Below are 27,900 nucleotides of genomic sequence, written 5' to 3' on the forward strand. Positions count from 1 at the left end.
TGTGAGTGTGCCACGTACGAGTCACAGGATCAGACGAGGATGACACACACACACAAATCTAACACGCATACATAGACATACACATAGACATACAGTTAGAGAGACACGCGTATTTATAGACACACAGACATATGTTTAGAGACATTCAGATAGGGAGACACATACAGACATAGAGAGACATACATTTACACATAGGTACATATATACATACGCACAGACACAAATAAATACGCACATAGATCGAATAAGAGACACGCACATTAACTCATAGACAAAGATCTCCCGTATAGCCTTAACAGACTGCAGGGGCAAGTGCTGTTCGCGAGCACCTATTGAGACGGGAACGAGGTGTCGGGGTTGGCCAACGCCACCCACGCCCGGCCGCCTTTGTCTCCCCGGTGCCGATTGTTTGCACACCTCACCGGGTGCTACCTATTTAGGGCTGAGTCGACCTAGGCGCACACACACATACACAACCCACTCGTATCGACTCGCATACGCGTGCCTATTTGTACGCACACACGCACGCACGCACACACGCACACACACGCACACACACGCGCGCACGCACACACACGCACACACACGCACACACACGCACGCGCACGCGCACACACACACGCGCACACACACACGCACACACACACACGCACACACGCACACACACGCACACGCACGCACGCGCACACACACGCACACGCACACACACACGCACACACACACGCACACACACACGCACGCGCACACACACACGCGCACACACACGCGCGCGCGCGGCCAAACCACGCACGCTCGCCCACCCCACTCCCATTACCCACTCTCATCAGCAGCAGCAGACGGATCCGCTGGACCCTGGGAGCTCTGTCCTGAGCGTCTGTTCGTGTGATTCCAGCAGCAGCAGCAGCAGCATCAGGATCACCATTGTCAGCAGCAGCAGCAACATCAGCAGCATCAACATCATCAGCAGCATCATCAGCAGCAGCATCAGCAGCAGCATCATCAGCAGCATCAGCAGCAGACGGCTCGCTGGACCACGAGAGCTCCGTCCGGAACGTCTTTTCGTGTGATTCCAGCAGCAGCAGGAGCAGCATCATCATCAGCAGCAGCATCATTATCATCATCATCAGCATCATCAGCAGCAGCAGACGTCTCGCTGGACTCCGGGAACTCTGTCCAGAGAGTGCGGCTGTTCGCTGATTCCAGCAGCATCATCATCATCAGCAGCAGTAACATCATCATCAGCAGCAGTAACATCATCATCAGCAGCATCAGCAGCAGCATCATCATCAGCAGCAGCAGCAGTAACATCATCATCATCAGGATCATCATCATCAGCAGCATAATCAGCAGCAGCATCATCATCATCAGCAGCAGCATCAGCAGCAGCATCATCATCAGCAGCAGCAGCATCATCAGCAGCAGCATCAGCAGCAGCAGCAGTAACATCATCATCATCAGGATCATCATCATCAGCAGCAGCATCAGCAGCAGCATCATCATCAGGATCATCAGCAGCATCATCATCAGTAGCATTATCATCAGCAGCATCACCATCAGGATCATCATCATCAGCAGCATCATCATCAAGATCATCATCAGCAGCATCATCAGCAGAGTGCTCGCTGGACCCCCGGGAGCTTTGTCCGGACAGTGCGACTTTTCGCTGCTTCCAGCAGCAGCATCATCAGCAGCATCATCAGCAGCAGCATCATCATCAGCAGCATCAGCAGCGCTGCCCACTACACGCGGGCTACATCATCGCAAAGCGCCGGGCTCGCTCCAGCTGCTTCTGCCCGGCTTACTGCTGTGTATCGGGACGCTCACTAAACCCCCTCCCCTCCCACTCCCTGCCTCAATTGAGTTCCAGCGACTCTCCCAGAGATGCTGCAAGTTCATCGGCGGAGCGAGTGAGCGAGAAACAAAAATACAAATATTACATTGAAAACAGGGGGAACATAGAGTAAGGAGAGAGGGGGTAAAAAGAAAGGGGGGGGGGGGTAGAGAGAAGGGGTAAAGAGAGGGGGGGGGGCTAGAGAGGGGTAGAGAGAGGGGGTAGAGAGAGAGGGGGGTAGAGAGAGGGGGTAGAGAGAGGGGGTAGAGAGAAGGGGTAAAGAGAGGGGGGGGGTAGAGAGAGGGGGTAGAGAGAGGGGGTAGAGAGAGGGGGTAGAGAGAAGGGGTAGAGAGAGAGGGGGGATAGAGAGAGGGGATAGAGAGAGGGGGGTAGAGAGAGAGGGGATAGAGAGAGGGGGTGGGGGAGAGAGGGAAGGGGTAAGAAGGAGAAGAGCAGAGCGTGAAATCTATCGTGAAATCTTTTATTTAAACAGGCGGGGGGGGGGGGGGCACATAAAGCAAAGCATTGGGGGAAAAAACACAAACCAACGAAATGATGAACGAAGCAAAGTGCCGACTACACCGAGCATCTTCTTGTTCCCTCTGAGCGTAAAACAAGAAGACAGCGAGCCAGCGACAGCAACACACACGGGAGAGAGAGCGAGGAGGAAGAGATCAAGAGAAGAGATCACAAGAACGAAGGCAGACACAGCGGAAGAAGAGGAGGAGGTACAGGAAGAATCGAGGCGTCCGCAGAACTGGAAGGGGATGCGAACCGTCGCGGCCTAGGTTCGCGGAGGGCGTGGGGATGGCGATCGGAGAGCGAGACACTTGGAGGCGGATGCTGCCGCTGCTGATGATGCTGTTGCTGGATTGCGTGCAGGTAAGGTCCCACCACCCCCAATCTCACTTACAAGTCATCACGCACCACCATCATCATCAGCAGCAGCGGCAGCGGCCAAGGTCTCTCTACTGCTGGTTTAAGTGCTCCCATCGTCAGCATCACCTCGTCATCATCAGCGGCCAGGGTCAATCTAATACAAGTCATCACGCCCCATCGCTATCATCGTTATTATCATCAGCGGCAGCCAAGGTCTATACACTGCTAGATAAAGTCCTCCCATCATCATCATCAGCACGTCATCATCAGCAGTCAGGGTCAATCTAATACAAGCCATCACGCCCCATCGCTATCATCGTTATTATCATCAGCGGCAGCCAAGGTCTATACACTGCTAGATAAAGTCCTCCCATCATCATCATCAGCACGTCATCATCAGCAGTCAGGGTCAATCTAATACAAGCCATCACGCCCCATCGCTATCATCGTTATTATCATCAGCGGCAGCCAAGGTCTATACACTGCTAGATAAAGTCCTCCCATCATCATCAGCACATCATCATCAGCAGCCAGGGCACAATCCAATACTGAAATGGAGTATCTCGTGACCATCTCCATATTCGTAATTTGTTATAAGTTAAGGTCGATCCACCGCTGGATCAAGGCCCCGCAATTGCTAGCGACGATTCACGAACCGCACGCGATCCTACTACGGTGGCTTTGACTCCAACCGGCGCTTTGAGATGCTATGAAAGGCACCGAATAATGTCAGAGGTTGTTGTTGTTGTTTTAGTTGTTGTTGTGAACGCCCGCCCGCCTACACACGCAGATTGCATCGCTTTGAGATGCTTCATTCGGAAAAGGCACTTCATAATATAAGAGCTTATTATTTTTGTTGTGATTGTTGTTGTTGTTGTGAACTAGCCCACGCCTGCACACGCAGATTGCATCGCTTTGAGATGCCTCATTGAGAAAGGCCCTTTATTATAGAATGATTTATTATTGTTGTGATTGTTGTTGTTGTGAACTAGCCCACGCCTGCACACGCAGACAGATTCCATCGCTCCATCTCCCACACACCCTGGGTGGTCACTGCTCCGACTCGTTCCGTGCCCCCCCCCTCCCCCCGTCTTGCTGCTCCGCTATCAGTCCCGACCATCATCACCACCATCACCACCACCACCATAATCATCATCGTCCTCATCATCGATCACTCGAGGTCGTCCGCGAGATCTCATTCTCCCTCCCGGCGGAACCTTTCTATTGATTGTTCGTTCGTTTGTTCCCCGCCTGCTCCCCCACCCCTCCCCCGCCTGCCCACCTCTCCCCCTCCGTTCAAGAGGACCCTGGCGGTCCCTCTGACAGAGATGGGCTCCAGGTGGTCCTCTGGCACGGAGGCCGCGACGATGTTGCCACGTGGCTTGCAGCTTTCCACCTCGCGCCTTCGCAATGCGCCGCGGCTTTTAGGGTCGCCCTCCCGCCCGCGCCGCCGTTAAGGCATCTCTGCTCGGGTCACCTCTCACCCCCTCCCCCCCATGAACTTAGCGTCATGGGGTGAACCCCACAGGGATCTTGAACCCCACCGGGAGTTTGAACCCTACCGCGAGTTTGAACTCTACCTGGAGCTTGAACCCCACCCCCTCTCACCCCCCCCCTGCCCCCCACCCCCTAGTGGACAAATCTACGAGTTGCCCCCCCCCCCCAATGATGAAATAAGCATTGATCAAAAAAAGTTAAAATAGAAAAAAAAACTAATTATTTAAAACGATTCGTGCCGGCCCAGCTTGACATTGTTTTTAATGGAAATGCGTTCACAAGGAACTCCCGTTTCTGGCGTATTTCTTGTCACGAGATACTCGTCAATGAGATTGCAAAAAAGGGTAACTACTACTCCGCAGGGAGTGGCAGTGGGCTGCCTTTGTCGGAGACGGAGCGCCACCTACAGCGTTAAATGTTCGAAACCGTGAGCGTTTCCTGGATTTTTCTGTTTGCGCTTAGTCACTTTAAGATGTTTTCTAGTTCATATTTTTGTTTTTTTGTTCGTTGCGGTTGCACCCGAATCAAGAGCCGAGTGAAACTGAAAACTGTTACGACGGTGTGGATGAGACCAAGAGGAGCCCCGATAGAGAATAGTTACTACACCACTGATAATGTAGTTACTACACCACTGATAATGTAGTTACTACACCACTGATAATGTAGTAACTACACCACTTTTAATGTAGTTACTACACCACTGATAATGTAGTAACTACACCACTGAGAATGTAGCTACTACACCACTGACAATGTAGTTACTACGCCACTTTTAATGTAGTTACTACACCACTGATAATGTAGTCACTACACCACTGATAATGTAGTTACTACACCACTGATAATGTAGTAACTACACCACTGAGAATGTAGCTACTACACCACTGACAATGTAGTTACTACGCCACTTTTAATGTAGTTACTACACCACTGATAATGTAGTCACTACACCACTGATAATGTAGTTACTACACCACTGATAATGTAGTAACTACACCACTGATAATGTAGCTACTACACCACTGATAATGTAGTAACTACACCACTGAGAATGTAGCTACTACACCACTGAAAATGTAGTCACTACACCACTGATAATGTAGTTACTACACCACTGATGATGTAGTTACTACACCACTGATAATGTAGTTACTACACCACTGATAATGTAGTTACTACACCACTGATGATGTAGTTGCTACACCACTGATAATGTAGTTACTACACCACTGATAATGTAGTTACTACGCCACTGATAATGTAGTCACTACACCACTGATGATGTGGTTACTACGCCACTGATAATGTAGTTACTACACCACTAATAATGTAGTTACTACGCCACTGATAATGTAGTCACTACGCCACTGATAATGTAGTTACTACACCACTGAAAATGTAGCCATTATGCCACTGATAATGTAGTTACTACACCACTGATGATGTAGTTACTACGCCAATGATAATGTAGTTACTACACCACTGATAATGTAGTTACTACACCACTGATAATGTAGTTACTACGCCACTGATAATGTAGTCACTACACCACTGATATTGTAGTTACTACACCACTGATACTCTAGTTACTACTCCACTGATAATGTAGTTAATACGCCACTGTTTCTACGGCCAAACACACGTGGTTAAAGCAAGTGGATTGAACGATGCCCTCTGCGGAGCCTCCACAAACAACAGCCACTCACTCCGGCTGGCCACGTGCAATGCCCGAACGCTCGCCGGGGGAGGAGAGGCTGCCATTCCTCTGTCGGGAACTGGACCTCCACGGCCTGGACCAATGTCCAGTGGACTGTCTCAGGCTCCAGCCACCATGAGGGATGGAACAGTGCTCTCCAATCGGGACCTTGTTACATGGCGGTGATGTGCGGGAGGCAGGGCTCTCACGTGGCATTGTGGAGACCACCTCTTCATCAGCGCGAGGCGAGGAACGGCGGCAGCGGTGCTTTCAAAATTCAAGTGGCTGCCTACGCGCCCACCGAAGATGAACATCAGTGGATAATGCAGGCGAGGCTTGTGAGTCAGACGACTTCTGTGGCTCGCGGTTCTTAATAATGCCTATGAAGTGGCCTCTCAAGATAGAGCCGTCTCATTGATTGAAATCAATGGCCGAGTGGGTCATGACGCAGGTACTTTGGCGGGAGTGAATGCAAGGCATGGGGCCACATCGGCTCTCAACGGCAAAAGGAGTCTGCCAGACTTCTGCGCAGCCCATGGGCTTGTAATCACCAACATGCTGTTCCGGCATCGGCGTGCATCCACGCAACATCACGGATGCACGCCGGGCCCAAGGAGAAACATCTGCTGGATCAGGGAGTGAGTGAAGAGTGCACGTGGTCTCATCTCTTTGGCACGAGAACCTTCCGTGCAACTGATCTTCTGCCCACTGAACCCATGGGCTTGCCATCTGTCTGCAAGATGAGCCGAAAGTGCTTCCACTGCAGGTGGAGGGGCGTCCACCCCAGGGACCTCATCCAAGGTCACGACCAATCGGTTTCGGCCAGCTGATGAAACTACCCAGAGTGAAACCATAGCTGAAGCCATAGAATTTGCAGCCAATAGTTCGTCCGTTCGTTCGCTTCTCAGTCCGCGTATCCTGGTGAGGGTCGCGGCAGCAGCAGCATGTTGAGTGGTGGCGGTCCACACCTCCTAGTGACAGACTCCAGCACCACTACACTATTCACTACTATACACTATACACTAAACACTACTATACACTACACTATACACTACTTTACTTATATACACAACACTAATATACACTACTACACTCATATACACTACTATACACTATACACTACTATACACTACACTATACACTACTACACTCATATACACTACTACACTCATATACACTACTATACACTACTATACACTACTATACACTACTATACACTACTACACTCATATACACTACTATACACTATACACTACTATACACTACACTATACACTACTACACTTATATGCACAACACTAATATACACTACTACACTCATATACACTACTATACACTATACACTAATATACACTACACTATACACTACTACACTCATATACACTACTACACTCATATACACTATACACTACTATACACTACTATACACTACTACACTCATATACACTACTATACACTATACACTACTATACACTACTACACTCATATACACTACTATACACTATACACTACTATACACTATGACACTATACACTACTACACTCATATACGCTATACACTACTATACGCTATACACCACTACACTATACACTACTTTACACTACTACACTAATATACACTACTACACTAATATACATTACTATACACTATTCACTACTATACACTACTACACTCATATACACTACTATACACTATACACTACTATACGCTATACACCACTACACTATACACTACTATACACTACTACACTAATATACACTACTACACTCATATACACTACTACACGATACACTATTACATTACTGTATACTAATACACTACTATACACTACACTATACACTACTACACGAACATACACTACTACACTATTACTCTACTACACTATACACTACTACACTAATATTCACTACGACACTATACACTATTACATTACTATACACTAATACACTTTACACTACTATACTATACACTAATACACTTTACACTACTATTCCACTACTACATTACTATTCCACTACTACAATACTATTACACCACTACACTACTATAACACCACTACACTATACACTACTACACTATACACTACTATACACTGGTACACTATACACTAATATACTACACTATACACTGCTGCACTACACACTACTATACACTATAAACTACTACACTATACACTACTGTACACTACCAAAATACTCCACAATACACGACTATTCACTCACTATACACTACTAAACTACTATACACTACTGAACTGCTATGCACGACGATAATGTAGTTACGACACAAGCACAAAAACAAATATCTCCCTATAGCCTAACCAGACTGTTCGGGCAAGTGCTGGTACGATGGCCGGAACGACACACGAGAGGATGGTTGGCCAACATCAAGCCCCACCGCCTTTGTCTCTCAAGTGGCGATGTTTTTGCACACCACACCAGGTACTCAATTGAGGCTGAGTAGACCTAGGGGAGGCCCAGGACTGGTTCAGATAATCGTCACTGGTAGTGGCCGTGAGCGGGAATCAAACTCGTATCGCCGGGTTCGCAGCGCAGCGCTCTAACCCCTATCTACACCAATAGCACTAAGTGACGGTGACGTCAACACGACGCCTGTGCCAGGCTAGGTGCACTTTGAGGCCACGTGAATTGTCGAAGGCTCTCAGCTGGCAGAAGGTCTCGGGACAGACCCAGCAGGTGCCATGGGTTGGCTGACTGAAATGACCGGTAGATGCACCACCATCTGTACCCCAACTTGCTAACTTGCTGTGTTTTAGCCGCCCCGCTCTCCGCTCGTTGTTGTGAGCGTCGCTCCTCTGCCCTGCGTTGTTGCTGGAGGGCGACTGCCTCCAACTGCCCAGTAGCAGCCTCCTTCACGAGCCTCCTCCATAACCGCTACACTACCATACATACACACATGTACATACAGTACATACATACACAGACGTGCACACAGATTTTGTTTTGATATGTGCTGATAGCTGCACTATGTATCAGAGGTGGGGGCGGTATAGAAAACAATATCCATTACATTCGCTACTTTGGAAAGCGTCCGTATCGATTCATTGAGTGGGAAGGTCACAGTGAGACTCGGAAACCCTCCCAATGGTCAAAGCGGAAAAAAAGAATGGATGCCCAGGAAGATAGCATCTCTTTTGTCAACCGCACATCATCTGAACGTTGGCGTTCGTCCATATGCCTATCCCACCTTCGCTCCGGACGTGATGTTCTGACAGCCGGCCAGCCAGCCAGCCAGCAAAACTTTTTTTTGTTAGTTTCTAACATAATAGGACGGAGGGAAAGAGGAACACGTGGGTTAGCGAACATCTCCAGGTTAGTGAAGTCTTAAAAAAAACAATATCCATGTTTGGATGTGATGCTGGGTTGTAATTAGTGGCGAAACCTCGTGCTCAGATTGTAAATGTTGTGGATTTGCTCTCCAACACAACCGGTGTGTGCTGTTCTAGTAACGAATTGGCCACGTTCTATTTACGTGACGAATCCCTTACTGAATTGGCTGTGGGCAGGGGGTGGCGGCTTTGAACGACACACACTTATATTGACGCGATCTGACCCAACAAAAAAGCAATATTGTGGATGTTTAGAGAGATATATATGTGTGTCGTTTGTTCGTGAAAATTGCCTTTCCCACGCTACGCGATCCTCTGTGTATTTGTATATATATTATATATATATATGATATATATGTCTTTGATATATCAATATGAAGATTTTGTCTGCGCGTGTTTGCGGGAGGAAGGAGGCCGCGAGCACCCGCAGAGGAGATCCTCTCCCAAGCGAGTGTGATGGATGTCTTCGGCGGGAGGGTGGAGGGGGGGTGGAGGAGGGGGGTGGAGGAGGGAGGTGGAGGAGGGGGGGGGTGGAGGAGGGGGGTGGAGGAGGGGGGGGGGTTGGAGGAGGGGGGTGGAGGAGGGGGGGGGTGGAGGAGGGGGGTGGAGGAGGGGGGTGGAGGAGGTGGAGGAGGGGGGTGGAGGAGGGGGGGTGGAGGAGGGGGGTGGAGGAGGGGGGGGGTGGAGGAGGGGGTTGGAGGAGGGGGGGGGGTGGAGGAGGGGGGTGGAGGAGGGGGGTGGAGGAGGGGGGTGGAGGAGGGGGGTTGGAGGAGGGGGGGGTGGAGGAGGGGGGTGGAGGAGGGGGGGTGGAGGAGGGGGGTGGAGGAGGGGGGGGGTGGAGGAGGGGGGTGGAGGAGGGGGGGGGGTGGAGGAGGGGGGTGGAGGAGGGGGGTGGAGGAGGGGGGTGGAGGAGGGGGTGGAGGAGGTGGAGGAGGGGGGGTGGAGGAGGGGGGGGTGGAGGAGGGGGGTGGAGGAGGGGGGGGGTGGAGGAGGGGGGTGGAGGAGGGGGGGGTGGAGGAGGGGGGTGGAGGAGGGGGGGGGGTGGAGGAGGGGGGTGGAGGAGGGGGGGGGTGGAGGAGGGGGGTGGAGGAGGGGGGTGGAGGAGGGGGGTGGAGGAGGGGGGTGGAGGAGGTGGAGGAGGGGGGTGGAGGAGGGGGGGTGGAGGAGGGGGGTGGAGGAGGGGGGGTGGAGGAGGGGGGTGGAGGAGGGGGGGGGTGGAGGAGGGGGTGGAGGAGGGGGGTGGAGGAGGGGGGGGGTGGAGGAGGGGGGTGGAGGAGGGGGGTGGAGGAGGGGGGTGGAGGAGGGGGGTGGAGGAGGGGGGTGGAGGAGGGGGGTGGAGGAGGGGGGTGGAGGAGGGGGGTGGAGGAGGGGGGTGGAGGAGGGGGGTGGAGGAGGGGGTTGGAGGAGGGGGGGGTGGAGGAGGGGGGGGTTGGAGGAGGGGGGTGGAGGAGGGGGTTGGAGGAGGGGGGGGTGGAGGAGGGGGGTGGAGGAGGGGGGGGTGGAGGAGGGGGGTGGAGGAGGGGGGGGGGTGGAGGAGGGGGGTGGAGGAGGGGGGGGTTGGAGGAGGGGGGGGTGGAGGAGGGGGGTGGAGGAGGGGGGGGTGGAGGAGGGGGGTGGAGGAGGGGGGGGGGTGGAGGAGGGGGGTGGAGGAGGGGGGGGGTGGAGGAGGGGGGTGGAGGAGGGGGGGGGGTGGAGGAGGGGGGTGGAGGAGGGGGGGGGGTGGAGGAGGGGGGGCGGGGTGGGGGTGGGAGCGATGTGGTCAAGTTTAGTGACGCAGAGAGCCAAGGAACGGAACGCGTCCCCATTAATAATGTCCAGGAGAGAAAAAGCCAAACTATGGAAAAGCTTTCATTATTTATTTATTTTACCACGGTGTAAGGCCCCCAGGTGAGCGACGTCGCCTCTTTTATTTCAGCAGCGGACCCTGGCTCTCACAAATGCTCGACGAAGTGGCTCATCATCATCCTCGTCGTCATCCTCGTCGTAGTCGTCACGTGCTTCATTTGTAGCACCGACCGAAATCCTCTGAACGCACACCTCCGCTTTGCTCGCTCCACACATTGAGAATCGTCTAAATGTGTGGAGCGAGAAAAGCGGAGGAGCCCGAGAAAAATCTGCGCGGCCACTAGGAAGGAGAGAGAGAAAGACACAAACTCCAAATATACAGCAGCAGGCGTCAGGATCGATATTGAACCCACGACCTCCTGCATACCAGGCGAGGTAGTTAACATCTCCTAGCCACCGTGGTGATGATGAGAGAGAGAGACACGCAAACTCTAAATATACAGCAGCAGGCGTCAGGGTCTGGATCGAACCCACGATCTCCTGCACACCAGGCGAGGTAGTTAACATCTCATAGCCACCGTGGTGATGATGAGAGAGAGACACGCAAACTCCAAATATACAGCAGCAGGCGTCAGGGTCGAGATTGAACCCACGACCTCCTGTACACCAGGCGAGGTAGTTAACATCTCCTAGCCACCATGATGATGATGAGAGAGAGACACGTAAACTCCAAATATACAGCAGCAGGCGTCAAGGTGGAGATTGAACCCACGACCTCCTGTACACCAGGCGAGGTAGTTAACATCTCCTAGCCACCGCGGCTCTCTGATGGAGCGATGGGAATCGTCTGACGTGCCGGTGACGGATTGGCGGGGAGCCTTCATCCAGCAGTGGATAAGATCATGGCTTATGGTGGTGGTGAAAGCGAGCGTCATTGTGGCTTTTCTTCTCAGGTGGGAAGACAAAGGCGGCCGCGCGTGGTGCTGGCCACTTCCCCCCCCCCCCCCCCCCCCCCCCCCCACGGTGCCGGCCTTCGTAGGCACTGCTGCTGCTCGCTAAACGCACTTGCCCTTAAGAGTCTGCCGAGGCTATACGGGGGATCTTTGTCTTTGCTATGAGACACGCGTTTCACCTTCGATATCAAAAGACGCCCTTTGCCAATCAGGGCGATGCTACAGTCGCATTGTGTCGCTTTCACTTCTCATGCGACACAGACACAAAGATCCCCCGTGTAGCCTCAACAGGCCGTTGGAGCAAGTGCTGTTAGCGAGCACCTGTGAAGGCCGGAACGGTACACGAGGGGGTGGGTGGCCAGCTCCACGCCCGGCCGCCTTTGTCTCCCCAGTGGCGGTGCTTATACACTGTACCAGGTACGCATTTGAGGCCGGGCCGACCTAGGGGAGGCCCAGGACCGGTTCAAATAATCGTCAGTGGGTGATGGTGGCCGTGAGCAGGAATCGAACTCGGGTCGCCTGGTTCGTAGCGGTGACCCGCTACAAAGACAAAGATCCCCCGTATAGCCTTAATAGACTGTAGGGGCAAGTGCTGCTAGCGAACGCCTATAAAGACCGGCACGGTACACGAGGGGGTGGGTGGCCAACACCACGCCCGGCCGCCTTTGTCTCCCCAGTGGCGATGTTTGCACATCGCACCGGGTTCTCATTTGAGGCTGAGTCGACCTAGGGGAGGCACAGGACCCGTGCGGAAATACTAACGGGGCCGAGTGCCCATTGACCGCGCTGACGTTGTGCCGACGTTCGCGAGTGGTTGGCATCGTTGGTCGAACGTTGTCCCGACGTTCAGCGTTTGCGAGGTGACACCTGGGTTCGAAAATCGTTTCAAGCGCCTCTGATTCAACCGAAAATTTTACGCATTCGTCACCAACACTGCTGTGTGAGGCCTTACTAATATATATATATAATGGGCGACGTTTCGGGCAATGGCCTTTCTCCACCCATGTGGTCTGAAGGCCACCGCGTTAATTATTGATGAATATGTTGAGTGTTGTTGTTGTTGTGTGATAATGTAGTTACTACATCACTGACCAGAAGCAGCTTAACCAAATTTGAGATGAAATGGGGTGCTCTCGTGCAGTGAGTTGATGATCTCAGCCCCATCACCAATGACTCACACAGACACCCATAGACTCACACAGAGATGCATAGACTCACACATAGACCCATAGACTTACATAGAGAACCACAGACTCACACAGAGACCCATAGACTCACGCAGAGACGCATAGACTCACGCAGAGACACATAGACTAACGCAGAGATCCATAGACTCACACAGAGGCCCATAGACTCACACAGAAACCCATAGACTCACACAGATACCCATAGACTCGCACAGACACTCAAATACTCACACAGAGACCCATAGACTCGCACAGACACCCATAGACTCACACAGACACCCATAGACTCAAGCAGAGACCCATAGACTCACAGAGACCCATTGACTCACACAGATTCCCATATACTCACACAGAGACCCATAGACTCGCACAGACACCCATAGACTCACACAGACACCCATAAACTCACGCAGAGACCCATAGACTCACGCAGAGACCTATAGCCTCACATAGAGACCCATAGACTCACATAGACTTAGTTGTGATTCATCCGGCTTCTCAAGTGTAGCGAGCTTGGTCACCAATGCCTGCGCACCAACAACAATCCATCACTTCACAATTAATTCCTTACATCATGGAACCTCCTTTGCCAGTACCAAAATATGATAGTAGGGTTTTCCCCGTTTTTTCTGGCAACAAAACAGGTGTTAAGATGTTAAAACACCAAACTGAAACCTTCAACAAAGAATCACGTCTGCATTAACCACAATGCTTGTGGTTAGAATGTCTGTATCTGGTGTGGACCAATCAGTTTCAAGGACAATGCATATATTGTCAGTGTGTTTTTTGTTTGCATTCTGACCACAAGCATTGTGGTTAACGCAGACGTGATTCCTTGTAAAAGGTTTCAGTTTTGTGTTTTAACATCTTAACACCTTACTCTTTGTTTTTTTCTGTAAAGTCACGTAGGTATAAAATAAAATGAATACAATCACGACGTTTCAATCGCAACACAAGCAACCATCATCACGTGGGAAAACCACACTAATTAAAAAATAAAATTTTAGCAAAAAACTTTATTGCTGTGGTTTTCCCACCTGATGATGATTGCTTGTGTTGCAATCGAAATGTCGTGATTTTATTTATTTTATTTTATACTCTACGTGACTTTACCGAAAGAACCAAAGAATATGGATCCCTGCAGTCACTAAAACTGCAAATCTAGATCTTAACGCCTGTTTTGTTGCCATATAAAAGGGTAAAAAACCTATTATCATAATTCCTGACAAGCATCCACTTGACGGTGGGTGAATGCAAAGGGTTTATGGGATTTGAACAATCCACTTGAATGGCGCGCGTGGTCACGTGGTCACGTGGTCGGGCAGTGCTGCCCCCTGCTGCTCGCACGCGCAATCACAGGAATACAGGAATGGAGGGGGGGGTCCTCACCACAGCAGTTCTGTGCCACCTACTTCCGCGGCCGTTCAATGGGAACACGCGGAAGGGAGGGAGGGGAGGGCAGGGAGGGAGGGGAGGGTGGGCAGGGTGGGAGGGGAAGGGGGGCAGGGAGGGGGGGGGGCAGGGAGGGGGGGGTTGCTGCATTCTCTGCGAGAGTTCCGAAAGGGGGAGAAGGGCAATCGCGATATATCTTCGAGGTGTTGTTGTTTTTGTTGTTTAATTGCTGGCACCACGTTGCCGTCCCGTCGCCAATGTGTAGTGTAGTGTATATTGTAGTGTATAGTAGTGTATTGTGTCGTGTACATTGTCATTTGTATTGTAGTGTACATTGTAGTGTATATTGTAGTGTATAGTGTAGTGTATAGTGTAGTGCATATTGTAGTGTATAGTGTAGTGTATAGTGTAGTATATAGTGTAGTGTATAGTGTAGTGTATATTGTAGTGTATCGTGTGGTGTATAGTGTGGTGTATAGTGTAGTGTATAGTGTAGTGTATAGTGTAGTGTATAGCATAGTGCATAGTAGTAGTGTATATTGTAGTGTATAGTGTAGTGTATAGTGTAGTATATAGTGTAGTGTATAGTGTAGTGTATATTGTAGTGTATCGTGTGGTGTATAGTGTGGTGTATAGTGTAGTGTATAGTGTAGTGTATAGTGTAGTGTATAGTGTAGTGTATAGCGTAGTGCATAGTAGTAGTGTATATTGTAGTGTATAGTGTAGTGTATAGTGTAGTGTATAGCGTAGTGTATAGTGTAGTGTATAGTGTAGTGTATAGCGTAGTGCATAGTAGTAGTGTATATTGTAGTGTATAGTGTAGTGTATAGTGTAGTGTATAGTGTAGTGTATATTGTAGTGTATAGTGTAGTGTATAGTGTAGTGTATTGTGTAGTGTATAGTAAAATACGGTGATGAGACGGGTGCTGTTGTGTTGGGACGATTGCTGGGGCACAAGAAAGAGGGATGACCATGCTATGGCAGTCACTATTGGCCACTACGTGAGTCTATGGGTCTCTATGTGAGTCGGCGAGTTTCTTTGTATGTGGGTCTCTATGTGAGTCTGGGTCTCTATGTGAGCCTATGGGTCTCAATGTGAGTCTATGGGTCTCTATGTGAGTCTATATGTCTCTGTGTGAGTATATCGATCTCTACGTAAGTCAATGTGTCTATGTGAGCCTATGTACCTCTATGTTAGTCTATGGGTCTCTACGTGTGTCTGTGGATCTCTATGTAAGTCGTTGGTGACCGAGCCGAGACAATCAACTCGCTGCATTTGACAACTCGGTGTTTAAGCAAGACCCAATGCGTTTACCTGGGCGAGTCTCCACGTCAGTTTCTGGGTCTGTATGTGAGTTTGTGAGTCTCTCCGTGAGTCTGTAGGTCTCTGCGTGAGTCTATGAGTCTCCACGTGAGTCTATGGGTCTCTATGTGCGTCTGTGGGTCTCAATGTGCGACTTTTAGTCTCTACGTGAGTCTCTGGATCTCTATGTGAGTCTCTGGGTCTCCACGTGAGTATTTGAGTCTCCACGAGAGTCTGGGTCTCTATGTGAGACTGTGGGTTTCTACGTGAGTCTGTGGGTTTTTATGTGGGTCTATGAGTCTCCACGTGAGTCTATGGGTCTCTACGTGAGTCTGTGGGTTTCTATGTGAGTCTCTGGGTTTCTGCGTGAGTCTGTGGGTTTTTACGTGAGTCTCTGGGTTTCTACGTGAGTCTGTGGGTTTTTACGTGAGTCTGTGGGTTTCTACGTGAGTCTATGAATCTCCACGTGAGTCTATGGGTCTCTATGCGAGTCTGTGGGTTTCTACGTGAGTCTATGAGTCTCCACGTGAGTCTCTACGTGAGTCTGTGGGTCTCTATGCGAGTCTGTGGGTTTCTACGTGAGTCTTTGAGTCTCCACGTGAGTCTTTACGTGAGTCTGTGGGTTTCTACGTGAGTCTATGGGTCTCTATGTGAGTCTGTGGGTTTCTACGTGAGTCTATGAGTCTCTACGTGAGTCTCTGGGTTTCTATGTCAGTCTGTGGGTCTCTACGCGAGTCTGTGGGTCTCTACGCGAGTCTATGGGTCTCTATGTGAGTCTGTGGGTTTCTACGTGAGTCTGTGGGTTTTTACGTGAGTCTGTGGGTTTCTACGTGAGTCTATGAGTCTCCACGTGAGTCTATGGGTCTCTATGCGAGTCTGTGGGTTTCTAAGTGAGTCTATGAGTCTCCACGTGAGTCTCTACGTGAGTCTGTGGGTCTCTATGCGAGTCTGTGGGTTTCTACGTGAGTCTATGAGTCTCCACGTGAGTCTTTACGTGAGTCTGTGGGTTTCTACGTGAGTCTATGGGTCTCTATGTGAGTCTGTGGGTTTCTACGTGAGTCTATGCGTCTCTACGTGAGTCTCTGGGTTTCTATGTCAGTCTGTGGGTCTCTACGCGAGTCTCTGGGTCTCTATGTGAGTCTGTGGGTTTCTACGTGAGTCTCTGGGTTTCTACGTGAGTCTGTGGGTTTTTACGTGAGTCTGTGGGTTTCTACGTGAGTCTATGAGTCTCCACGTGAGTCTATGGGTCTCTATGCGAGTCTGTGGGTTTCTACGTGAGTCTATGAGTCTCCACGTGAGTCTCTACGTGAGTCTGTGGGTCTCTATGCGAGTCTGTGGGTTTCTACGTGAGTCTATGAGTCTCCACGTGAGTCTATGGGTCTCTATGCGAGTCTGTGGGTTTCTAAGTGAGTCTATGAGTCTCCACGTGAGTCTCTACGTGAGTCTGTGGGTCTCTATGCGAGTCTGTGGGTTTCTACGTGAGTCTATGAGTCTCTACGTGAGTCTCTAGGTTTCTATGTCAGTCTGTGGGTCTCTACGCGAGTCTCTGGGTCTCTATGTGAGTCTGTGGGTTTCTACGTGAGTCTGTGGGTCTCTACGTGAGTCTATAAGTCTCCACGTGAGTCTCTACGTGAGTCTGTGGGTCTCTACGTGAGTCTATGAGTCTCCACGTGAGTCTCTACATGAGTCTGTGGGTTTCTACGTGAGTCTGTGGGTTTCTATGTCAGTCTGTGGGTCTCTATGTGAGTCTGTGGGTTTCTAGGTGAGTCTGTGGGTCTCTACGTGAGTCTGTGGGTCTCTACGTGAGTCTGCGGATCTTGACACAAGTCGCTGGGCACTGGCAAGAGTCCCTGCCTCACTGGTCGCTTGTTCTCATTCCCGTGTGCTTCATCGCTGTCAGTGAAATCGTTCACACTCGGTTCTCCTCCTGCTCCCTCCCGAGTTCTCTCTCCCATACTCTTAGTTTTTTCGGTAAAGTCACGTAGGTAAAAAATTGAAATTAAAATTAATACAAATAAAATAATAATAAATGATTTATTATTATTGTATTTTTCATTAATTTCATTATTTTATTTTTTATTAATTTGTATTTAAATTTTTTACCTACGTGACTTTACTGAAAAAACTAAGAGTATGAATCCTTGCAGTCACGAAAGCTTCAAATCTAGAATTCTCTCTCCCAGTTTAACAACAACAACAACAAACAACAAAACATCCACGCACCCAACCTGCGCTCTGCCGGTTACCGATCGCGACATCCGTAACCATCCATCCGTGGGTGCGTTCCCCCCCACCCCTCCACCCCCTCCTCTAGGTGTGTGCCCCCCTGCGTCTGCAGCCCCCCCCAGGGCGGCCCGCCAGCGGGGACGTGGGCTGGCAGGTGTTCAGCTCGGTGCAGGACGCGGAGGGCCGTTGCATCTGCACCGTGGTCGCGCCGCAGCCGCACATGTGCACGCGGGACGCACGCGCGCGACAGATACGGCAGCTGCTCGAGCGGGTGGGTGGTGTGGCACGGTGGTCTGTGGCCAGTGGCATTGGTGGTGGTGGCATTGGTGGTGGTTGGTGGTGGTGGTAGTGGGGAGCGGTGGCGTGGCGGTTAACGCTACGCTCCGCTACGAACGCGGGCACCCGAGTTCGATTCCCGCTCACGGCCAACACCGGTGACGATTATCTGAACTGGTCCTGGGTCTCCCCTAGGTCGACTCAGCCTCAAATGAGTACCTGGTGCAGTGTGTAAACATCGTCACTGGGGAGAGAAAGGTGGCCCGGCGTGGTGTTGGCCACCCACCCCCTCGTGTGCCGTGTCGGCCTTCATAGGTGCTCGCTCACAGCACTTGACCCAAAAGTCCGGTATTGGCTACACGGGGGATCTCTGTCTTTGTGGTGGTGGTGGTGACAGCGGTGGTAGTGGAGACAGTTGTGGTGGTGGTAATGGTGGCGGTTTGTGGTGGTGGCGGTGGTTGTGGTGGAATCGGTGGTGGCAGCGGGGGTAGTGGAGATGGTTGTGGCGATGTTGTGGTGGTGAGGCACGGCTTACAAAGGCAAAGCAAGTGAAAGCTTAGCGACCCAAGCAGCTCAAGGAGGATGGGAGGGGGAAGGGGTCCACCGGATCAGAGGACGGGAAGGAGAATGTTCACGGGGTGCGGTTCAACATCTACAAGCCACCGCGGTTCCCCGATGGTGGTAGGGCCAAGCGTAACGCCCTGCAATGCGTGGCTTCCCCGAGACAATAACAAATGACGAAATTCTAGATTTGAAGCTTTCGTGACTGCAAGGATTCATATTCTTAGGTTTTTTCGGTAAAGTCACGTAGATAAAACAGTAAAATTTATAAAAATAAAATAAAAATCACGACGTTTCGGAGGCAACACAAGCTTCCGTCTTCAGGTGGAACCGTCACAGCCACGACAGCTGTATCACGTAAATGATACAGCTGTCGTCACAGTAAATTATACAGTTATCGTGGCTGTGACGGTTCCACCTGAAGACGGAATGCTTGTGTTGCCTCCGAAACGTCGTGATTTTTATTGTATTTGTTTTAATGTTTTACCTACGTGACTTTACCGAAAAAACCTAAGAATATGAAAACAAATGACGAATCTCCGAGTTAATGATGATGATGGCGGCGACGACGATGATGATGCTGCTGCTGTAGGAATCCAGTTGTGGCGATCCCGACATTTCAAAATATATTGAAATAGAGTCCCTTACATTGCATCACAGGACAGACATGTCTTGTATATTGTCTCAGGTAAATATCAATTCAATATAAAATGGATCTCAAGGAGGGGGGTGGGGGTGAGGGAGCTACCTCCCTCCCCAATCCCGCTCCCTGGATCTACCACATGACCCGCATTCATGAATTTCGATTTGGCTGCGATGCAAAGCTGTCAACCCCTTATCAGTGCCCTACCTTATTACAGACCAATTCAGACGTTATTGGTCACCCCGTGCCCCTTATACATCTCAACGTTCATCCTACAAAGTCCCACCACAAGAGAGAAACACAAACAAATAGACTAAAAATATTATGTTAAGCCCGTATCGAAACGGCTGTACCTGAAAAATCTAATTCCCTGTACAAGAATACGGGGTAAACCGTGATGGGTTGACACGGTATGGCAATGGAAAAACTGTCGGGAGCCTACTGAACCCGGCTCGCACCACCGGTTTCGATTCCTCGTGCCCACCAGCCGTGGCGCCAGCGAATGTTCAATTCGGTCCCCGTTCCGGGCCCTCACCACTAGGTCGACTCGGCCCTAAAACAAGTAGCGTGGAGCGGTGGCGTGTATAGAGTCAGATTTTCGGGGAGGGGGGGGAGCCGGGGAGACAAAGGCGGCCGGGCGTGACGTAACCCTGGTCACCCCCCAGTCGTCATAGGTCCGCCGTGCCGGCATTTATATCAGGTGCCAACTTGCTAACAGCACTTGCCCCAACCGCTGTGTAAAGACTATACGGGGATCTTTTCAGTTGCACCACCCCCCCCCCCCCACCCCCGATATGCCACCTTTACCCCCCTCACCCATACGACACATTTATATATTTACACGATCTAACCCCAGAAAACTCTATTGTGGACGATATTGGTCGCGAGAGGCTACCACGTGTTTATCATCGTCGTCATCATGTCGAGATCTATTTCCACTGCCATTGTCGTGATTCACTCAGCTCCTGCACGCGCGCCCCCACACTGCTCCATCTCCACGACGGACGTTCCCACAACATTCCCACGACGTTCCCGGTGACGTTCCCACAATATTCCCGCGACGTTCACGCGATGTTCCCCGCGACGTTCACGCGATGTTCCCCGCGACGTTCCCACGACGTTCCCACGACCTTCTCACAACGTTCCTGCGACGTTCCCACGACCTTCCCACAACGTTCCTGCGACGTTCCCCACGATCGTCCGCTCCCCGCGACTCGCGTCCTTTGCAGGTGCAGAACATGTCGCAGTCGATGGAGGCGCTGAGTGCGCGCACGCAGAGCGACATGGTGTACGTGCGGCGAGTCGAGGCGCAGATGCGCGCCTTCGAGTCGCGCTTCAGCCAGGTGCAGGCGGACCGGCACGCCCTACTGCACACCCAGGTGAGAGCGACCTGATGCACTACCGCTCACTCATCCGCTCACCGACTCACTCGTGCACTCGCTCACTCATCCGTTCACCCACTAACTCACTCATCTGCTCACCCACTCACTCATCCGCTCACCCACTAACTCACTCATCCGCTCATCCACTAACTCACTCATCCGCTCACCCACTTGCTCGTGCACTCGCTCACTCGCTCACTCATCTGTTCACCCGCTCACTCATCCGCTCACCCACTCACTCATCCGCTCACCCACTCAATCGTGCATTTGCTCACTCATCTGTTCACCCACTAATTTATCCGCTCACCCACTTGCTCGTGCACTCGCTCAATCACTCACCCATCCGCTCACCCACTCACTCCCTCATCCACTCACTCACTCGTGCACTCGCTCATTCATCCGCTCACCCACTCACTCCTCTGCTCACCCACTCAATCGTCCACTCAATCACTCACCCACCACTCGTCCTCTCACTCACTCACTCATGCATCTGATAACCCACTCACTCACTCATCCGATCACCCAGTCACGCGTCCACTCACTCATCTGCTCATCCGTTCACTCACTCACTCATCCGCTCACTCACTCATCCGCTCACCCACTCACTCACTCACCCACTCACTCACTCATCCACTCACTCACTCACGCATCCACTCACCAACTCACTCATCCGCTCACCCATGCACTCGTCCACTCGCTCACTCATCGGCTCACCCACTCACTCGTCTACTCGCTCGTCCACTCTCTCACTCATTCGTTCACCCACTCGCTCACTCATCCGCTCACCCACTCACTTGTTCACTAACTTGGGCATCTGCTCACCCACTCACTCGTCTACTCATTCACTAATCCGCTCGTCCACTCACTCGTCCACGTACTCACTCATGCGCTCACCATTCATTCGCTCACCATAATCACCCATAGAGATACATAGAGACCCATAGAGATGCATAGAGACCCATATAGATACATAGAGACCCATAGAGATACATAGAGACTCATGGAGATACAGAGACCCATGGAGATACATAAAGACTCATGGAAATACAGAGACCCATGGAGATACATAGAGACTCATGGAGATACAGAGACCCATGGAGATACATAGAGACTCATGGAGATACAGAGACCCATGGAGATACATAAAGACTCATGGAAATACAGAGACCCATGGAGATACATAAAGACTCATGCAGATACAGAGACCCATGGAGATACATAGAGACCCATGGAGATACATAGAGACCCATGGAGATACATAGAGACTCATGGAGATACAGAGACCCATGGAGATACATAGAGACTCATGGAAATACAGAGACCCATGGAGATACATAGAGACTCATGGAAATACAGAGACCCATGGAGATACATAGAGACTCATGGAGATACAGAGACCCATGGAGATACATAAAGACTCATGGAAATACAGAGACCCATGGAGATACATAGAGACTCATGGAGATACAGAGACCCATGGAGATACATAAAGACTCATGGAAATACAGAGACCCATGGAGATACATAAAGACTCATGGAGATACAGAGACCCATGGAGATACATAGAGACTCATGGAGATACAGAGACCCATGGAGATACATAGAGACTCATGGAGATACAGAGACCCATAGAGATACATAGAGACCCATGGAAATACAGAGACCCATGGAGATACATAGAGACTCATGGAGATACAGAGACCCATAGAGATACATAGAGACCCATGGAGATATAGAGACCCATGGAGATACATAGAGACTCATGGAAATACAGAGACCCATAGAGATACATAGAGACTCATGGAAATACAGAGACCCATGGAGATACATAGAGACTCATGGAGATACAGAGACCCATAGAGATACATAGAGACTCATGGAAATACAGAGACCCATGGAGATACATAGAGACTCATGGAGATACAGAGACCCATGGAGATACATAGAGACTCATGGAAATACAGAGACCCATGGAGATACATAGAGACTCATGGAAATACAGAGACCCATGGAGATACATAGAGACTCATGGAGATACAGAGACCCATGGAGATACATAAAGACTCATGGAAATACAGAGACCCATGGAGATACATAGAGACTCATGGAGATACAGAGACCCATGGAGATACATAGAGACTCATGGAGATACAGAGACCCATGGAGATACATAGAAACTCATAGAGATACATACAGACTCATAGAGACCCATGGAGATGCATAGAGTCCAATAGAAATACATAGAGACCTTTGGAGATACATAGAGTCCAATAGAGATACATAGATACTCATGGAGATACATAGAGATACATAAAGACCCATAGAGACCCATGGAGATACATAGAGTCCAATAGAGATACATAGAGACCCATAGAGATACATAGAGACCCATAGAGATACATAGAGACCCATATAGATACACAAAGACCCATAGAGATACATAGAGACCCATAGAGATACATAGAGACCTATGGAGATACATAGAGTCCAATAGAGATACATAGAGACCCATAGAGATACATAGAGACCCATATAGATACATAGAGACCCATATAGATACACAGAGACCCATAGAGAGACATAGAGACCCATAGAGATGCATAGAGACCCATAGAGATACATTGAAGACAAGCCACAGGAGTGCGATTGTGGGCATGCGAATGTAGCGGTTTAGATTCAGGCGCACACTGGAACTTTGGTGGCAACACTATTAATTAGCTAACACAACGGGTACCACTTAACATTCACAGGATAACGACAGAGGGTGGTAGCCACCGTTCCTAACTTAGCTACCACACGGGGACACTACATCACTGGACCAGGACAGCCCAACACGCTGCCTGGTCCACTAGCGGAGAACGGAGACTGAGGATCGTGGACAGTGGCTTTATCAACATCAGCAGCAACAGCATTAGCAGCAGCAGCAACAGCATTAGCAGCAGCAGCAACAGCATTAGCAGCAGCAGCAACAGCATTAGCAGCAGCAGCAACAGCATTAGCAGCAGCAGCAACAGCATTAGCAGCAGCAGCAACAGCATTAGCAGCAGCAGCAACAGCATTAGCAGCAGCAGCAACAGCATTAGCAGCAGCAGCAACAGCATTAGCAGCAGCAGTAACAGCATTAGCAGCAGCAGCAACAGCATTAGCAGCAGCAGCATTAACAGCCAGTAGCAGCAAGCAGCAACAGCATTAGCAGCAGCAGTAACAGCATTAGCAGCAGCAGTACAGCATTAGCAGCAGCAGCAACAGCATTAGCAGCAGCAGCAGCATTAGCAGCAGCAGCAACAGCATTAGCAGCAGCAGCAACAGCATTAGCAGCAGCATAACAGCATTAGCAGCAGCAAACAGCATTAGCAGCAGCAGTAACAGCATTAGCAGCAGCAGCAACAGCATTAGCAGCAGCATTAACAGCATTAGCAGCCGCAGTAACAGCATTAGCAGCAGCAGCAACAGCATTAGCCGCAGCATTAGCAGCATTAGCAGCAGCAGCAACATCATTAGCAGCAGCAGTAACAGCATTAGCAGCAGCAGTAACAGCATTAGCAGCAGCAGTAACAGCATTAGCAGCAGCAGTAACAGCATTAGCAGCAGCAGTAACAGCATTAGCAGCAGCAGTAACATCATTAGCAGCAGCAGTAACAGCATTAGCAGCAGCAGTAACAGCATTAGCAGCAGCAGCAACAGCATTAGCAGCAGCAGCAACAGCATTAGCAGCAGCAGTAACAGCATTAGCAGCAGCAGTAACAGCATTAGCAGCAGCAGTAACAGCATTAGCAGCAGCAGTAACAGCATTAGCAGCAGCAGCAACAGCATTAGCAGCAGCAGCAACAGCATTAGCAGCAGCAGTAACAGCATTAGCAGCAGCAGTAACAGCATTAGCAGCAGTAGCAACAGCAGTAGCAGCAGCAGCAACATCATTAGCAGCAGCAGCAACAGCATTAGCAGCAGCAGCAACATCATTAGCAGCAGTAGCAACAGCAGTAGCAGCAGCAGCAACATCATTAGCAGCAGTAGCAACAGCATTAGCAGCAGCAGCAACAGCATTAGCAGCAGCAGCAACAGCATTAGCAGCAGCAGCAACATCATTAGCAGCAGCAGCAACAGCATTAGCAGCAGCAGTAACAGCATTAGCAGCAGCAGTAACAGCATTAGCAGCAGCAGCAACATCATTAGCAGCAGCAGTAACAGCATTAGCAGCAGCATTAACAGCATTAGCAGCAGCAGCAACATCATTAGCAGCAGCAGTAACAGCATTAGCAGCAGCATTAACAGCATTAGCAGCAGCAGCAACAGCATTAGCAGCAGCAGTAACAGCATTAGCAGCAGCAGCAGCAGCAACAGCATTAGCAGCAGCATTAACAGCATTAGCAGCAGCAGTAACAGCATTAGCAGCAGCAGCAACAGCATTAGCAGCAGCAGCAACAGCATTAGCAGCAGCAGTAACAGCATTAGCAGCAGCAGTAACAGCATTAGCAGCAGCAGCAACAGCATTAGCAGCAGCAGTAACAGCATTAGCAGCAGCAGTAACAGCAGTAGCAACAGCAGTAGTAGCAGCAGCAGTAGTAGCATCAGCAACAGAAGTAGAAGCATCAGCAGTAGCAGCATCAATAACAGCAGTAGTAGCAGCAGTAGCAACAGCAGTAGTAGCAGCAGCAGTAGCGTCAGCAACAGAAGCATCAGCAGTAGCAGCAGCAGTAGCAACAGTAACATCAGCAGTAGTAGCATCAGTAACAGCAGAAGCAACAGCAGTAACAGCAGCAGTAACAGCAGTAGTTGTAGTAACAGCGGGAGCAGCAGCATTAAGAGCAGCATCAGTAAGAGAATCAGTAATAAGAGCAGCAGCAGCAGTATCGGTAAGAGAATCAGTAATAAGAGCAGCAGCAGTAGCAGCATCGGTGTGCATGTTGAATCACAAACCAACTCAATGAGCATGATTCACGCTCAGCGGCTGTTCTTCATTACAATTCGCGAGAGCTCCTAACGAGACAGAGGTGGAGATGCTCATTTGTGTTAATTAGAGCTTCCTGATTCATTCCTTCCTCCCCCTCCTCCTCCCTCCCTCCCTCCTTCCACCTTCCTCCCTCCCCGTGAGCAATTGAAGAACAATTGATGGTGTTCCCTGAGTGAACTCACTGGCCACAAATCACATCTCGTCGCACGCACACTCCAGACACACAAATTAGCATGACAGAAATAAACAAAAAAAGTAACGCAGCAAATTTAACGTAACAAAAGTAACACAACAAAATTTACATAACAGATGTGACAAAGCAAATACATCATGACAAAATTAGCATAACAAATGTAACATAATAAATTGAGCAACCCAAATTTAACATGATAAATTGACGTAAAAAAATAAAATACTAAATGTAGCATTACAAAATCAACATTACGCATTTAACATAACACATGCAACATGACAAATGTAACATAACAAAGGTAGCATAACACAATTCGCATACCAAAATTAACACGACAAATGTAACACAATAAACTTAGCATACCAAATGTAACAACAAATTAACATAACAATGTATCATAACAAAAGCAGCATAACAACATTTACATAACAAGAGTAATATAATGATATTTGCACGACAGCATTAAACATGACAACAATAGCATAACAAAAGTAACACAAATAGGTAGCCTAAAATTTACATGACAAAATTAACACGCAAAAAGTAACACAACAAACGTAACATAACACATTTAACATAATACAAGTTAAAATACAAAGTTGACATAACACCATTAAGAGCAGCTGCAGGATGTATATATGTTTCATATATTTTATTATTTTTTACGATTTATTTAGAGATTTAAATGTCGTGTTTCTTGGTAAACGCTCTATTTAACCACTTTTGTTTATGCCTAATCTTCCACTTTTTTATTCCTTAGTTCGCTCCAAAACAACAATACATTTAATATACAAAATTAAATCATTCTTTCCTTTTTTTACATTTTATTTATTAATATGTATTATTGTTAATCTTTTTTTTTCAGATGTCGTTATGTCTCAAGAGCTTCTTAGCTTACAGAGTACTTTCTGTTCAATGTTAGAGGCACAGGTAGAGGCGCAGCCCTGCAAGTACCCGCTCGCACCACTGTCAGAGCCACAGGCAACCCTCACCCCCATGTATCTGTTCAGTGTTAGAGGTAGCGAGGTAGCGAGGTAGAGGCGCAGCCCTGCAAGTGCCCGCTGGCACCACTGCCGGAGCTACAGGCCATCCTCACTCCCATGTATCTGCTCAGTGTTAGAGGTAGCGAGATAGAAGCGCAGCCCTGAAAGTGCACCCGAGCCACCCCCACCTCCCACCCCCCTGCCGTCCCTCCAGCTCTAGAGACGGCCCTCTGTCAAGGCTCGTTTTTGGCCTACTCTTCCACGCCGCGCCGAGATGTTCCCGAAGATGTGGGAGTTACGCGCAATTTTTGTTTGTACCCCACCTACCTTGCCGATCGTGCAATTATCACTGTGATCGAACCCGTGTTGCACTGCTGCGTGGACAGAGGCGGCTGCTGGTGAGATGGGATGGGGGGAGGGGGGTAGGATGACGAGACCGTGAAGAATCCCTCCAGCAGTGGATAGATAATGACCGACGACGAAGACGATGATGACGCTGGTGACGATTGGCTGCTGTCCCGCCCTCCTCCCGTGTGCACTGCAGGATACCAAGGGAGAATGACCGCGTGGTAGAGGAACGAAGAGGAATACAGAACACTTGGGTGGGGTGGGGGAGAGCGTGGGAGAGACACGGGGAGAGAGAGCCGGAGAGAAAGATTGAGGACAATCGACATCGAGGAACAATCACAGAGACTCTCCATTCTCTCCATCACCCTTCTACGCTCGCCAATGAATGAACGTGGGTCCGTGTGCCAAGATTTAAATAGGGGGGCTGCCCCCCCCACCCCGCTCCCGCCGTGTGCAAAGAATGAAA

The 27,900-nt window shown here is 49.9% G+C and overlaps 1 protein-coding gene across 2 annotated transcripts; it reads left to right on the plus strand.

Annotated features, from left to right (window-relative positions):
• Positions 1-2,266: 2,266 nt before the first annotated feature.
• Positions 2,267-27,900, plus strand: LOC133360052 (noelin-like). Of its 2 annotated transcripts, none has more exons than XM_061578631.1 (4): positions 2,267-2,713; positions 18,186-18,368; positions 20,807-20,956; positions 27,631-27,900. In XM_061578631.1, exons 1-4 carry the CDS (start codon positions 2,639-2,641, stop codon positions 27,646-27,648), a joined length of 426 nt encoding a protein of 141 aa, XP_061434615.1. In that variant the 5' UTR covers positions 2,267-2,638; the 3' UTR covers positions 27,649-27,900. The 2 variants fall into 2 exon arrangements, with proteins under 2 accessions (XP_061434615.1, XP_061434616.1); XM_061578632.1 differs by having other exon boundaries at positions 20,813-20,956.

Source organism: Lethenteron reissneri, chromosome 67 (genome assembly GCF_015708825.2).
Source record: "Lethenteron reissneri isolate LAM-NWPU_2019-01 chromosome 67, ASM1570882v1, whole genome shotgun sequence".
Lineage (NCBI taxonomy): Eukaryota > Metazoa > Chordata > Hyperoartia > Petromyzontiformes > Petromyzontidae > Lethenteron > Lethenteron reissneri.